The sequence below is a fragment of the Seriola lalandi genome, unplaced genomic scaffold, assembly GCF_002814215.2.
Source record: "Seriola lalandi dorsalis isolate HSWRI2012SDOR001 ecotype SW California unplaced genomic scaffold, Sedor1 jcf7180002054971, whole genome shotgun sequence".
Classification (NCBI taxonomy): Eukaryota; Metazoa; Chordata; class Actinopteri; order Carangiformes; family Carangidae; genus Seriola; species Seriola lalandi.
The window spans coordinates 717,958-732,089 of NW_019525522.1; the positions used below are offsets into that span (position 1 = coordinate 717,958).

The window sequence follows — 14,132 nt, forward strand, 5'->3', positions numbered from 1 at the left end:
ACCTGGCACCATGAGGCGGAGCGAACACAAAACAATGGCATGTAAGTGTGTCAACAACCTGTTGACGGAAAAGTCCAGTGAAATAAATATCCAGATTACATCCTGCACATGTGGTGTTGTGATTAATTAAGAGACCTTGAGAGGTGCTACTCAGTCCTACAAAGCCAACAGGACTTCCTTGAGGAAGAAAAAGAAAGAAGGGGGGAAACCACAGCTATACAGAGACTGTCAGTCAGATAAAATTAAAACAGTAAATGTCTGAGAATCACTCCCATTTCCCATGCTGCTATTTGGAAAGGTTACACAGCCTGTCAGGGGAAATTAAATTCCTTGTGTCCTTGAATGCAGCTAAATGTCACAGGGGAGCAGATTCAAAAGATTAAGCTATGAAGTTATTTATAGAAATGGGGGAAATTTACCCGTTTGGTATTTCACCAACTGCTGTAATTGTATTTCTTTGTAGCTTCGTAGGAATGTAGACAGGAGAGGAGAGGAGAGGGAGAGAGGAGGGGTAAAGGAAAGGAGGAAGGAGGAGAGGAAAAATAAATGCAGTGATGTCAGTCCGTCCCACTCCCATTCAGTACAAATGCAACAAGAGCAGAGCTGAGCCTGCATACCACTGCTGCTGACGCCTGATCCCACACAAACACTCACACACAAAGGCACACACTCACAGTCTCTCACGTCACACACTCATCATACCACACTCACACAAGCGCTGACTGAAACTCCAGACCAGTGCAGGGAGATGCTACCGGCTGGCAACCACTGAGTAAGTCCACTTTCTCTCCCCTTCTTTCTTCCCCTGTCTGTCTTTTGTTGCAATTGCCATTCTGCAGCCTGTCTAAGTTCATTTATCTCTCACACTCTCCTCTGTCGCTGTGAAGTGACCACTGTTTTCTCAGACTGAGAGACTTTTCAAACTTTTCTCTCAGTATGCCGTGCACAGACCTTTCCCTCCACTCGTTCCCTTTCTGTCTCTTCTCTGCATGTGAGCAGAGGCAGAGGCAAATCCCAGACTTATTTGCATGTTGGCGCAGAGCCAGAGCTGCATACTTTGTCTTTATATATATGTGTGTGTGTGTGTGTGTGTGTGTGTGTGTGTGTGTGTGAATTACAGAACGGTGGGATCCGCTATATGTTAATTTTGCCCTTGTGTGATGTTGATTTTCTGTGTGGTTGGTTATTGACTGTGATAAGTTTGCCGTGTTTGTCTCTTGATTTGAATATTTCTTTTGTGCTGCTGTGCCCAAGTTCAAATGTGTACAGTTAATTACAGGAGCTGTGATGTAGGACTGAGACGGTTCTTGTATAGAAAGCCTGAGCAGTTTGCCACAGAGTAAGTTGTTTACTAGCAAATCTTCTTGTCAGGTCCTGTTTACTTTCATTCCTTTCAGTCACAGACTCTCACAGGGCTTTACAGCTCCTGCATAATGAAAGAATGAATAAAAACACTTCCACTTTTATCTTTAGACAGTAGACACTCACATGGACAAGAATAATGGTCACAGAAACCTCACTGGGTAGTGAAAGAGATTTTAAGAAGTACTGCTCAGTTGATGATTGAATGGAAGCTGGTTTTAAGACTAATAACAAAACCAAGCTCTACATATATCTAAAAATGAAATGAATCGAGTCAACAGGGGGTTTAGTTTTTGGCTGGTTTTACTCTCAGAAGGAGAGTGAACTGAGAAGCTGCTGGCTGTAGTTTTATCTTGTTAATGTTTCATAGATTTATGAGCTGCTGTGTTTTTAATACTACAGCATATTTCATTGTAAGTATCCTTATAATATGTATTTAAAGAAGGACACTCCCTCAGATAGCTGGCTGCTAGCTCCAGCTTCATGTTAACTGGACAGACATAAGAGCGATATCATTCCACTCCTCTAACCCTCTGAAAGAAATAAACTTATTTCCCAGAAGGTCAAGCTATTCCTATTCTTCAGTTTTTCAGTTTTGTATTGTATTTAATATTTTTCATCAAGGTTTAATATAATTCTAGGGTTTGACTGTGGTGAACATGGCCACACCTGAAACACTAACTTACAAGCTGATATTTCTCCTCTGTGTGCTGCTTTACTGTAATACCAAACCACCCTCAGGTAGAGGTTGGTGAACTGTTATCACAGACACAAACCCTATTGGCTCTCGCTCAGCAGCTCACTGTTTCAAATCTTTGCCTAATAAGTGTGTAGAGGGCGGAGGCTGCTTTTATGGAGCATGTTTACACACAGTTTAAGGTGAAGGTTGTTTTCTGGGATTTGGTCTTGATGACTTCCTGACTGAGTTTCTGTGTAAGTGGGATCGCTATCAGCCTCACGTGTGTTGATAAGGTGCTAAAAACAGTCGGAGTTGGCGTTTTATTTGTGTGTGTGTGAGAGAGAGAGAGAGAGAGAGAGAGAGATAGTGAGAGAGAGAGAGAGAAAGCTACTGTCAAGCCAAGTACAGCGTTCTTTTGCTCTGTCTGTGTCTGTTGCACCCAGATAGCATGCAGTCATTAACACCCCACCCTGTGTGTGTATGTGTGTGTGTGTGTGTGTGTGTGTGTGTGTGTGTGTGTGTGTGTGTGTGTGTGTGTGTGTGTGTGTGCTGACATTCTGAACCTGTCCCTGTTTGCCTTTCAGTGTTTGAAAGCACAGCAGCATTCTCGCTGCCTACTGTATGCAGAGTAAACACTGCATGCATACACACACACATTACAGTTGGCATTTTGGCTTATTTGCTTAGGGTCTATTGTGTTCTTCCAGCCAGAACAGGATTGAATGGAGGAGAACAAAACAATACAGTAGATATAATCTCTCTCTCTCTCTCTCTCTCTCTCTCTCTCTCTCTCTCTCTCTCTCTCTCAAAACCACAGCAGCAACTTTCAGAGCCCAGTTGATCTGGAAACACTGCACCTTCACCTCCAGAGAGCCTGACACACTCCTGCTGCACAGAGGGATTGCACTTGACAAAGGACACTTCAGTGACCTCCAGCAGTTGGACTGTACCTGATCCCACATCGTTCACAGAACAGGGAACCTGACTCTGAGTAGAGCAAGAAAAAAAGGGAGCGATCATTCCCCACCGCTGAAACACGACCCACAGGACAGAGAGACAGAGGGGCTAACAGACGTCTCCGGCCACTAGGGAACAGAGGCAGGATGCTGGCTAAGATCCTTGAAGACATGTGGGTGGAACCGGAGGTGCTGGAGGCCCTCAGTGAGGAACAGAAGAGGATCCTGTTCCTGAAGATGAGAGAGGAGCAGGTACGCCGCTGGAGAGAGCGAGAGGAGAGGGAGCAGAGGGAAGGAGGAGTCAACAACAACACCAGGCCAAAGAAAGGTAGAGTGGTGTTTTTGAACTGATTATACTGGCAAGACGCACTGCTACGTTGAATAAATATTTCTATATTCAGGATTTCCAGTGAAGCAAAAAGTAAACCACTGACTGACATAGGAACATATTTTTGTAGCAGGAATGAACAAGATTTCTGGGAAGCTACTAGCTCCTCTAATTTCTGTACTGTCCAACACCAGGGTGTCACAACTAATTTGGCAATTCTGCACTGACAAAACTACAGACTGCAGTGTGTTTACAAGGATCTGTGCACTCAAATAAGAATCTTTTTTAAATGTTAAACTAAGCTTTAATATCAGTTTGACTTTAAATATATTTAGACCTGTTGAAACACAGAGATCATCAGTCCTCAGTACTGTGTCTCCACATGTTTTGCTTTGAGTTTATATTCCACAGTTACACAGATATTAGCTACATGTGATGGGTTTTGAATCCTGGTTCTAAAGAATTAGTGTGGAGGCCTTAAAACAGCATTAAGGGTGATAATATAGTTGAGCAGTAAAATGAATGAATATAATTAAAGAATTTATTACATTTTAATCAAAGTTTTGAAGACGTTTTGGTGGCTAGTAACATTTTGTCAGGTATGGGTGGCACTGGAGGGATTTTAAAGGTCCCATATTGTATAAAGGTAGATTTGCATGTCTTTTTAGATCATAAATCAGGTCTAGGTTCTGTATTAATACTATCAAAGTGTCAAAGCCTCAGTCCACAGAGAAATGCACACAGCCTGTATTCAGAAACTGAGCCTTAAAACCAGCCGTCAGGACTTCTGTAACTTTGTGATGTTACAACAAAGCGGTCACCGCTCTCAGCCATGCCGCAAGCCCCGCCCACCTGGACCCATCAACCAACTTTGCAGGATTTGGTTTCTCTGAGTGTTTACCTGAAATCTCTTATATCTTTATTGGATCACTCAGAAACAGTCAGCCAATCAGAAGAGAGGCTCAGAGCCTCGTTTCTTCTGATTGGCTGACTGACCTGTTGTTACTCGAGCTCCAGAGAGAAGCCTGAGAGAGGAGATGTAAAACTACATTGAGATTGTTTTTGGTTAATTTAAGGCCTCAGTATTTGTAAAATCCTAACTACAGCTCTGTTTAGTCCTCATACAATTACCACACACAGACTAAAAAAGTCTATATGGAGACTAATTACAGTTTTTTGTAACTATAATTAATCACTGTTACTACTACTGTATTTCTTTAACTTAATCAGTATGTCGTTGGCAAGCCTGTCTATAACTAATTAATGTTGATCAGAAAGCTTAGAATCTCTGAGTGCACATGAGTACAGAGACACAGAAGCTGTGTAGTAACACCCTCTCAGGTTACCAGTCTCATTAATGTGTTTCGATTACACCCAAACAAATATGGTCCAGACTCTTCACTGCTCTGTCAGTGGCCCATGTCTCCCTCTGCTCCACCTTTCTGTCTTACTCATTTCATCCACCCGGCCTCCATTTACGGTGTTTATCTGACTTACTGAGACCCGATCAACTCCACCAGTCCCCCTGCACAATGAGAGAGTGTGTGTCTGTATCTGTGTCTGTGTGTGTGTCTGTATCTGTGTCTGTGTGTGTGTCTGTATCTATGTCTGTGTATGTGTGCGTGTGTGTGTGTGTGAGACAAACAGCTTCTATCACTGCTTGTTGAATCATTCTACAGGCGTTGCCACGCTTTAAACCACATATTAAATTACCATCTTTGTTTACCCAATCTCTGCTATGTCACCTGAGAGGTGACTGAGTGTGTGTTGCCTGTGTGTTTGTGTTACACAACATACAGTCCAGTTAGGCGTCTTTCATTCTTTGTTCACCGTGCTGTTGTCGGGAACGTCAGACATGTGCAGACAGGCCTATAAATCACACTAACACACACTTGAAGCAGTCCTGGTACTACAGATTTCCAGTATGTGGTTAATTTGTAGGTGTGGTAGTGATAAAGAAAGACGCCGCAGTCTAGAAACCGCCTGTGTGTCTTGTTATCACAGGTATAACTCAGTGAGGTGACTGGAAACATAAAGGTGTGTTGCAAAGACAGACGATGACTTATATCAGAAATGGTCTTTGGTCAGATGACTGACATCAGATCGAGACGTCCGCACAATGTTCTCTTATGTGCTATGTGACACTTCGCAAACACAAGTCATTCTCCAGAATATGAACAGGACAGAGCTGCTTTGTGTGAAATCTGTGAGGAGCTGATTGTTACAGTATCTGTTCATTCAGCCTTCAAATGGTGAATCTACTCTGAATCACACCGCTGCATGGCTGTATAAGACACTTGAATATTAGAATTGTAAAGCCACGCCCCTTTCAATGATGTCATGGCAGGTGTTTCACGTTTATCAGGTACTGCACTGTCATGGAAAACAATACAGCCTTTGTCACTCATTGGGGAGCAGTGTCTATTTTTGCCCTTTGTGTCATGATGAGATAAAAACTCAGTTTTTTTCCTTGATGTAAATGTAATGGAACAAACGTATGTTTCGTTTGGAATTCATTTGTTTATATAATGATTGACGATTATATTGAAGATCAGATAACAAAAGAGATACATTGCATAACATAATTACAGAATGTATTAATACCTGATTAATTATAAATTCAGATTAATTAAGTAAATATAAATTAGAAAGTGTCAATTCATGGTGGTATAATAGATATAAGGGAAAATAAAAATGCCGCTCCTCAATTGAACTGATACACAGTGTATGTAAACTAAACATTGGCACAACAACATGTGGGCTGTGTCCAGTTCAGACTTCAAAGAGAGTTTCTGTTAAGCTGACCCAGGTTAGTTTCATGTTGCCCTGCCTGGCCAGGAAGGAGGTTGTTTTTTCTTCACTGCCTTTCCCCTTCTGCAGTGATTCTAAATGATTAGAAGACGCTTTATCAATATTCTGCCATGATTGATGTCTTGAATTATGCAGTGACACAATTTATTTAAATGAAAACAGAGAAAAGACAGAGAAATGACACAGAACTGGAGACAAAGAGTAGGAGAGAATGAGGGCAAATGATAAAGAGTTTAACAGTAATAGAGGACGAGGTCTGCTGCCATTGTGTGAGCTTTCCCAAGCCCTATACTTATAGGACAGCGCCACCTTCTGGATAGAAGTCAGAAGGACAATTTATTTGACAGCCTCTGCCATCAGAATCTCACTTCGAGCCTGGGATGAAAATATATCTCCTGTAATCTTACCCATTTTGTTTTTTCTTTTTTCCCTCTCCAGCTTCCAGTAAACATGTGAAGTGGCTGCTCGGTCGCGACGGAGACGTGAGCGTCAGTGTAATCGGAGAGGTGGACGAATTCAAGTCCTCCAAACTCCTCCAGAGCCTCATTAACAACAGGTAAACACAAACATATAAGGATATATTTCAAAATTTCACATGGTGTTAATGGCTGATTTAGGTTTTTTGGCCTTGACTTTACTATTTTACAGGTTATTATTATATATAACTGTAGTATGAAAGTAGACTCTTTTTCTTACTGTAGAAGTCAAAGCAGTCCCTTTGTTGTGAGGCAGCAGATTGAAGAGCAGAATTTGTAGTTGATGTTTTAACTATTTTATGTAAAGAAAAAATAGTAACAAGATAAAGACCGATTTGAAAAAAAAACTACGTTTTTAAGTGTATTAAACATTAGACAATGGCAGTAAAGTTCCTCACGTTCCACCGTTTCTTTTTATTCTTTTATAAATGAAATAGGTCATTCAAGTGGTTTAATTTGTAAGATCATTTATTCTAAAATAAATTTGGTCCAGAACACTCCACGCTACCCGAACCAAACTAAATCAAATAGTTATAAACCTGTGTCTTTCAAACAGTGAATAATGTTAGTCTATCAGGTGTTTATTGCTTTATTTTGAACATGACTTACAAGGATTTTTTATAAGAGCATATTTATTAAATGTTGGACTGACATCCATTCGGTTTGGTCAGGTCTGTTCATCAGTAATATGTCTGAACCAACACATTTGAACATCACATAGGTTTCTGCTAACCTTAATGAAGCCCTCAGTCTGTTCAACAGATTACATAACTCCAGTTGGCTTTGATAAGATAAACAGGGAACTAAAGAGTTTCAGTCAGCGCGCCATCTCTTCGTCCCAATTTGATTATAGAAATGATTTCCCAAATGACTAACTGGAGGATTAATTCAAAGGTTGGGACGTCTGTCTTTGGGAGTAAAAATGGACGTCTTTGTCTTCCAGACTCCACAGCGATAATATGAATGGCATCCAGACAGTGGACTTGCTGCCAGGAAGAGAGGCCCAGGAGCATGGCTTTAAAGAAAAAATCCAGCTGCCCCTCACAGATGTTAGCGTGAGTTAATGTGTTTATATGTGTGTTTGAAGTTTATAAGGTAAAATGGTCCGAGTATTAGAGTCTTACCATCAAATTACATCCCACTTACATTCAGGATTACCCAGCTTCACCAAATGACCAGTCGTCTGAGGAGGACATGGACTCCTGCAGCGCCGATGACGACCTGAAGGACCCCGCGGAGGACAGCGACAGTGAATCAGGCAGCAGCTCAGACAATCCCAGCGACTGGGCTCCTCTCTACAGGCCCCATCTTAGTCGCCATGGCAACCAGCTGCCGCTCAAAGCCGCACTGTCAGACACACAGAGAAGCGACCCACAAGACAGAGGTGAGAAAACAAGAGAGGAAAGACGAGGTGGAGAGAAACCTGACTTTTCTGTTTTTGTGTTAAAATGTATGATAATCATGTAGTGATATATATCTGAAGATAGAAATACTACCGCATTGTAAATATACGCTATTACAAGTAAAAGACTCTAATAGAAACAAAACATTTTTCAAAGAAAAGATAATGTAAACTTAAGGTAAAAAAACTGCTTACAGTTATGTTCTATTAAAAACTATGGATCTCCATAGCTTGACTTTTTATGATAAACTGAAAGATGAAATGTCTTGTATGAGTTGAGGGTTCAGAAAAACCATTGGATTATCTGGAAAATACATTGCAAGCTTAAAAAGGAGTCCGTCCACTAAAGAGATCTTCACTTTCTTCCTCTCTTTCCCTCTCAGAGATCATGTGCTGTGAGGAGAAAAAGTCAGAATACAGAGGTCGTGTGGCGCAGCTCAGGAAGGCATTCACAGATGATCCTCACAGAACAACACCTGCCTACACCAAACCTCCTCTACCTGCCAAACCTGCTCACCTGCAGAAAAGAAGCACAGCCTTGAGCCATTAGGACTCCAGGTGCATCCACCTTGATGCAAGATAACACTTGACCCGAAAACGGCAGAGCCATGTCGTACTGAGTGTAAGGACACCTGTGCAGAAGTAATGGCTCAGTTACACACTGTTGGACCAGGCTGCGGCCACATACATGTGAAGAAGAAGAAGGTCCTTACTTGAACCTGAGCAGTGAACTGAGATATACTTTGTTAGGCATCAATTGAAGGACCAACCCACAGACGGAGAAACGTCTGGGGGGTGGAGTGAGAGAAAGACTTGAAAAGCTTTTAAACCAAAGTCAACCTGAATGATAAAATGAAGCAGCTTTGATGTTACTGAGTTCAAATACGCTCACATAGCTTTTGTGATTGACAGGCAGATGCAGAGCGAGAAGTCCAGACACACACACACACACACACACACACACACACACACACACACACACACACACAGACTATTGGCCACAGCTGAAAAGAACACTTCTGAAATGAGTGTGAATGAAGTTTTATTACTAAAATGTCATAAGCAGGGATTATTGGGAACTGAGACATGACTTTGATAAAATCATATCATTTCTTCTATATTGTTTAAAAGGTTGTAATTGTTTTATATTTAGTCCATGTACCTTGTGATTGTAGTGTTTTAACACCACTGACTTACACCAACTCACTGCAACTCTTGTTGTGCTAATTAGCAGTTGTTAGCATGCTAACACAGATGGTGAACATGGCAGAAAATATACCTGCTAAACATCAACATGTTAGCATTGTCACTGTAAGCCTGTTAGCATGTTTACATTAGCATTTAGCTCAATGCATCAAGAACAAAAACCTGCCTCACAGAGCTGCAGGCGTGATGATAGCCCTAAAGGAACAAAAATGGTTGAAGAAAGTAGGATACATTTTAATTTGACCTTGTAGATTTGTTGTTGACCTTAGAAATATAAATTTGACAAAAACATTCTTATGTACAGACACATAAATATATCACCTTAATGTTTTCCCTGATCACGGGACTGAATACTTGTTAACACAAACCATTTACATGACAATTAGGCAAACTCCAATCATTAAAGAAGGCCAGAATGTGTGGCTGAAAGCACTGGAAAACCAAGCAAGTGGACTTTGTGTTGAACATTTTTGGTCAAAAGTCATATTTAATTTTTGGTTGCAAATTTTTTGAAGTCAATTTCAGTCATTTCTGAAGTCAACAGCCCACACACACTAACAGACACTTCCATTGTTGGCATCTTCAAGTCTTGCTTCTTCAGTCTGATCTTCAGCAAATGAATCACATGATCATCGAGGCTGAGGTCAGCTGACAGGGCGTGGTCAGGTGACTGACTTGGCTATAGGCAAGAGAAATGAACTTTTCTGGCCCTCAAGACTTACTATAACTGATCTGCATAGTCATGAAATTGGAGGGACTGCGTACAAATCGAGCGCCAGTTACTATTCTGGTCCGCCAATTTGGATTTTAACACCCTCATACACTCCTTCAGCTCTGAGTCAGCACTTTAACCCATTGGTCATTGTTTCATTTCAGTGGTGTGTTGGAGTACAGATCTAAAACAATGAAAAATCTGTCCCTGGAAAAGATATTTATAGACTCGACTGTAGGTTTAAAGTCACATCAGATGCAACAAACTGCAGAAAACAAAGAACATGTGTTACCATGAGAGAGTGCTTCATTTTTAAGGTTTGGGGTGGTTGAGCTGTAGTTACTACCTAACTATTTGGTCACATGTTCCCTTTACTTGGTCACTAATTCCTTGCTAAAACTCTTCTCCTGCTGACACTTTGACTTTTGTATTTTACCTTCTATTTGTATTTGTATTTTATATTTACCTAATGGGTTTATATGTCCATATGTTGGTGTGAAAAAGAACAAATTATTGAAAGTGAAAGATTGGTCTTATTTTGTTTTTGTATTTAACAAAGTTGTGTCTGTTCACAGCATGCATTCAGTAGGGCTAGGTGGGGTTGCTGACAGGGGTAAACACAGGGAAGTTGTTGATAGTGATCACTTGCACAATGATTATCTATTCAGTCGGATGCATCAGAAAACAGCCCATCAGAGATCAAACACACAGCACAGAAAGCTGATTAGCATGTGGTTTAGACTGAGACAGAGGGCGAGACGCATGGGGAGACAGAGCAAATGGGAGTCAGGTCACGGGAAGCAACACGTCACAGTCAACTCAATAAACCTCTTCGCATTCCCTCACCACCTCCACACCCTCAGCCTCTGTGTATGCGCTGCTGTATGTGAGTGAGGAGTGTGTGCGTGTTTGTGTGTCTGTCCACCCATATATCTTGAATCATGTGACTTGACACGAGCAGTCATGCACACAGTGTGAAAAGCTCCGCTAAATATAGTAGGACAGTGTTGGGTTTCTCAGCAAAGCATTGTAGGAGTCTGTTCATCTTTGTCCCATAAGAAAGTGCATGTCATTGACTTCAAATGTTTCTATCGTCTGATGGTGTCTAGCGTCTACTGGTGCTCCTGTTTATTTCCTGTCCAGCCTTGGAGGTGAAATTAGGACATGAGAAGCGCTCCATGTGTTGACTAAGAGCCTGTATGATAGTAAACATCAAAGAATTTACCAAGGAGGATTAGATATGTGTGTGACCGTTTCCTTTGGAACAATAAACCATACCTTATCTGATTTTATGAATGAAGTCGTTGTGAAGAGATATACTGAGTCAGGAGATCAGGCAGTCAGTTAACAGCTTGTGCTTGCTGTATAATAACACTTCAGTAGTGGCTTCATTAGATTTGGCACTAAAGGGCAATGGTTTTCTAATTTGTAACCTCAATGTTTGTTAATTAATGTGTAAAACCTCAGGTTATAACTGAGCAGTTTAGCAAGGAAATTTGATTCAAGTCAGGATTTCCGTATTTGGCTACAAAATGTAGATCATGTGCAACCTCTGAACATTAAAAACAATAACTTTTAATAGTGTTCACTGTCAAATGAATAAAACATTTATAATAAACCCCTGCATACCTCTAAACATAACAGGGTTACAAACTACAAAGTAAATTTTGTATTTAAAATATGTAGTTTTCCCCCAGTCCAGTCTGACAAAAAGGTGAGAGTGAAATATATTATGTTTTATGTCTAATATGTACAAAAAAAGAGTCACACTGTTCAGACATAACCTGGGTTTTTTAAAGCAAAAACATGACCAACCTCACCCTAACCCCAACCAACATAACTCAACATAACTCAAAGGGATTTATGTGTGTGAGGGAGACGTAAGTGTAAAAAAGGCTGAGATAAGCTATTTGACTTGGACTTTTTGGTCCCAGCTCCAAAAAAATACTACATTTGCCTGCCTGGTAAACACCCACATTCAAAAACTCTGTTCCCTCTATAAAAAATGTATAGTCTTGATGACATTATCAGTGTTGACAAAACTACTCCAGAGACTCGGAGGACATACAACTGTTTTCAGTTTGTAAACTGACTTTTACAATTACACCCAGAAAACTAAACTTGACTTTTAAAAAATGACATAGCATTAATTTTGCAAAGCTGTACTTTATGTTCCATGCTTATTAGCTAATATTAGCATGTTAACACAGAAAACTAAGATGGTGATCATGGTAAACATTATTCCTGTTTAGCATCACCATGCTACCTTTGTCATTGCAAAGATGTTAGCATGCTCACATTAGCATTTAGCTCTAAGCACTGCTATAGCTACACAGCCTCTCAGAGCCAGTAGCATGGCTGTAGTCTCTTATAATATCCCAGTCTGAGCAGTTAGGATCAGTAGCTGTTCTGGGATCTGAGTAGAGGATAAGCTCAGTGTCAGTAAACTCTCTTGTAGGATATTTAAAATGATATTTATATTATTGTGTGAAAATGCTATCACTGCTTTTCTAAGTAGCCTTCATTGTGAATCTGGATACAACCATTACAGCTGTTTTTTTATGTTTTTGAGATTGTTAGGCAAATGAATATTGTATGATATTTCTCAATTGGCTAGTCATTGCTGCAATTCCATATCAATGATCATAATTTACTTTATTCATTCATAATTTATTTGAATATTTAAAGTCATGAAAATCTAAGTTCGAGACCTCATGTTACTGACGTTAGAGCTCAATTCATGATGTACTTGTCTGATCTAAAGATGGAAATCCTGCAAAGTGAGCAGTGCAAATGGCCTCCAACTCAATACTGGATGGCAACAAGCAATTCCACATCATGAGGTGCTCTGAAAAGAAGCCATGATGAAATATCACTGCAGGCAGACAGACTTTATCAGTGTGCTTTGCCTAACTTCCTGGAACCACTGTGCCTTTTTTGAGATCAGCAGCGAGCTAAAGATTAACAGAGTTTTGTGTACACATTACCTCCAAAAACACCATGTGAACCCACCTGAGGATCAAAATGTGTGAATGTCTTCAGGACTCATTTTATGACTATGCTGCATGTGGTCAGGCTGATAGCAATTCATGACTCATTTTTAATTAGACAGACAGTCTTAGTTACATGTGTCATCTTAATGCTATTTAATGGTTTTTGTGCTTGTTGTTCATTGGTAGCGTGAGACCGAAACCAGAAGTGGATGAAGCTGTTTTTAGAAGTCCTTTAACAGCTTTAAGGGTCAAAGGTCAAGAGTCCCCCTCGACCCCAATGCCACCAAAATATAACCTGAGGGCAGATGAGCCTGAGCTTTTCAAGGATGTAAGAAACTATTGTGTTTCTGTTTGGGACTAGCATGTTTTCCATGTCTATAAAAGTGAACACAAATGGATAACAGAGACGTAATGAGGAGTGATCTCAGAAAGATGCTGTTTCTGCAAAGCTGTTAGAGATTTTCTAACACTGGGGATACCGCCAATGGAAGGAGAAAAAATTCACAATGAGACACAGTGTCTCCAAGCAGACGCAGTGGCCAAAATTTCAAAGGTCTGGCTCGTGAGTGAGGGTCCGCCCAGCTCCAGTGCAGGTTGCCTTGGGCTGGCAGGTTGTTCCACTGCAGTGTGTGTGAAAGGAGTTTTTCTCCAGAGTGGGCAGGGCCGCTGGTGCTGTAACATATGTAAGCTCCACAGGGGTCTGTGACAGCGCACACCGGCTATCTGGACAATGCATCCGTCATTAACCCCGGTCTCCCTGCGTCTCTGTCTTGCTGCATTTCAGTCAACCTCCGTCACTCCGCTCGCTGGATCTCGCACTCATCTCTCCTTCCCTCTTTGTTTGGCCCACATTATCTTCATCCCCTGCTGTCCATCTCCCCGTCCTCCTCCCTGCATATCTCTCTCTTTCTCTTTTCTCTCCCCCTGTGGCCTGCTTTTCATCTCTCCCAGTTTCACCCACTCTCTCTTACCCCCATTACACCCCCCCCTTCCTCCCTTTTCCCTCTCTGCCCTTCACCCCCCCCACCCCGGATTCGCTTTCCACCCCCTCCTACTCCTCCTCCTCCTCCTCCTCCTCCCCCACTCCCCCAACTCTCTCTCTCAACCCTCCCCCCTCCTCCTCTTCTCTGTCCTCCGTTCAATCCCTCCCTCCCTCCTCCTCCCTTTCTCTCCTGCCATCTTGCAGGCCAGTGGAGCCAGACTGCAG

At 41.4% G+C, this 14,132-nt stretch overlaps 1 protein-coding gene across 2 annotated transcripts; it reads left to right on the forward strand.

Moving 5' to 3' along the window:
• Positions 1-574: 574 nt before the first annotated feature.
• On the forward strand, positions 575-11,511 carry LOC111646514 (uncharacterized). Of its 2 annotated transcripts, none has more exons than XM_023396027.2 (6): positions 575-772; positions 2,859-3,325; positions 6,575-6,692; positions 7,556-7,667; positions 7,765-7,996; positions 8,398-11,511. In XM_023396027.2, the coding sequence occupies exons 2-6, from the start codon at positions 3,145-3,147 to the stop codon at positions 8,562-8,564; spliced, it is 810 nt and encodes a 269-aa protein (XP_023251795.1). In that variant the 5' UTR covers positions 575-772; positions 2,859-3,144; the 3' UTR covers positions 8,565-11,511. The 2 variants fall into 2 exon arrangements, with proteins under 2 accessions (XP_023251795.1, XP_087027115.1); XM_087170989.1 differs by having other exon boundaries at positions 2,862-3,325.
• Positions 11,512-14,132: the final 2,621 nt, after the last annotated feature.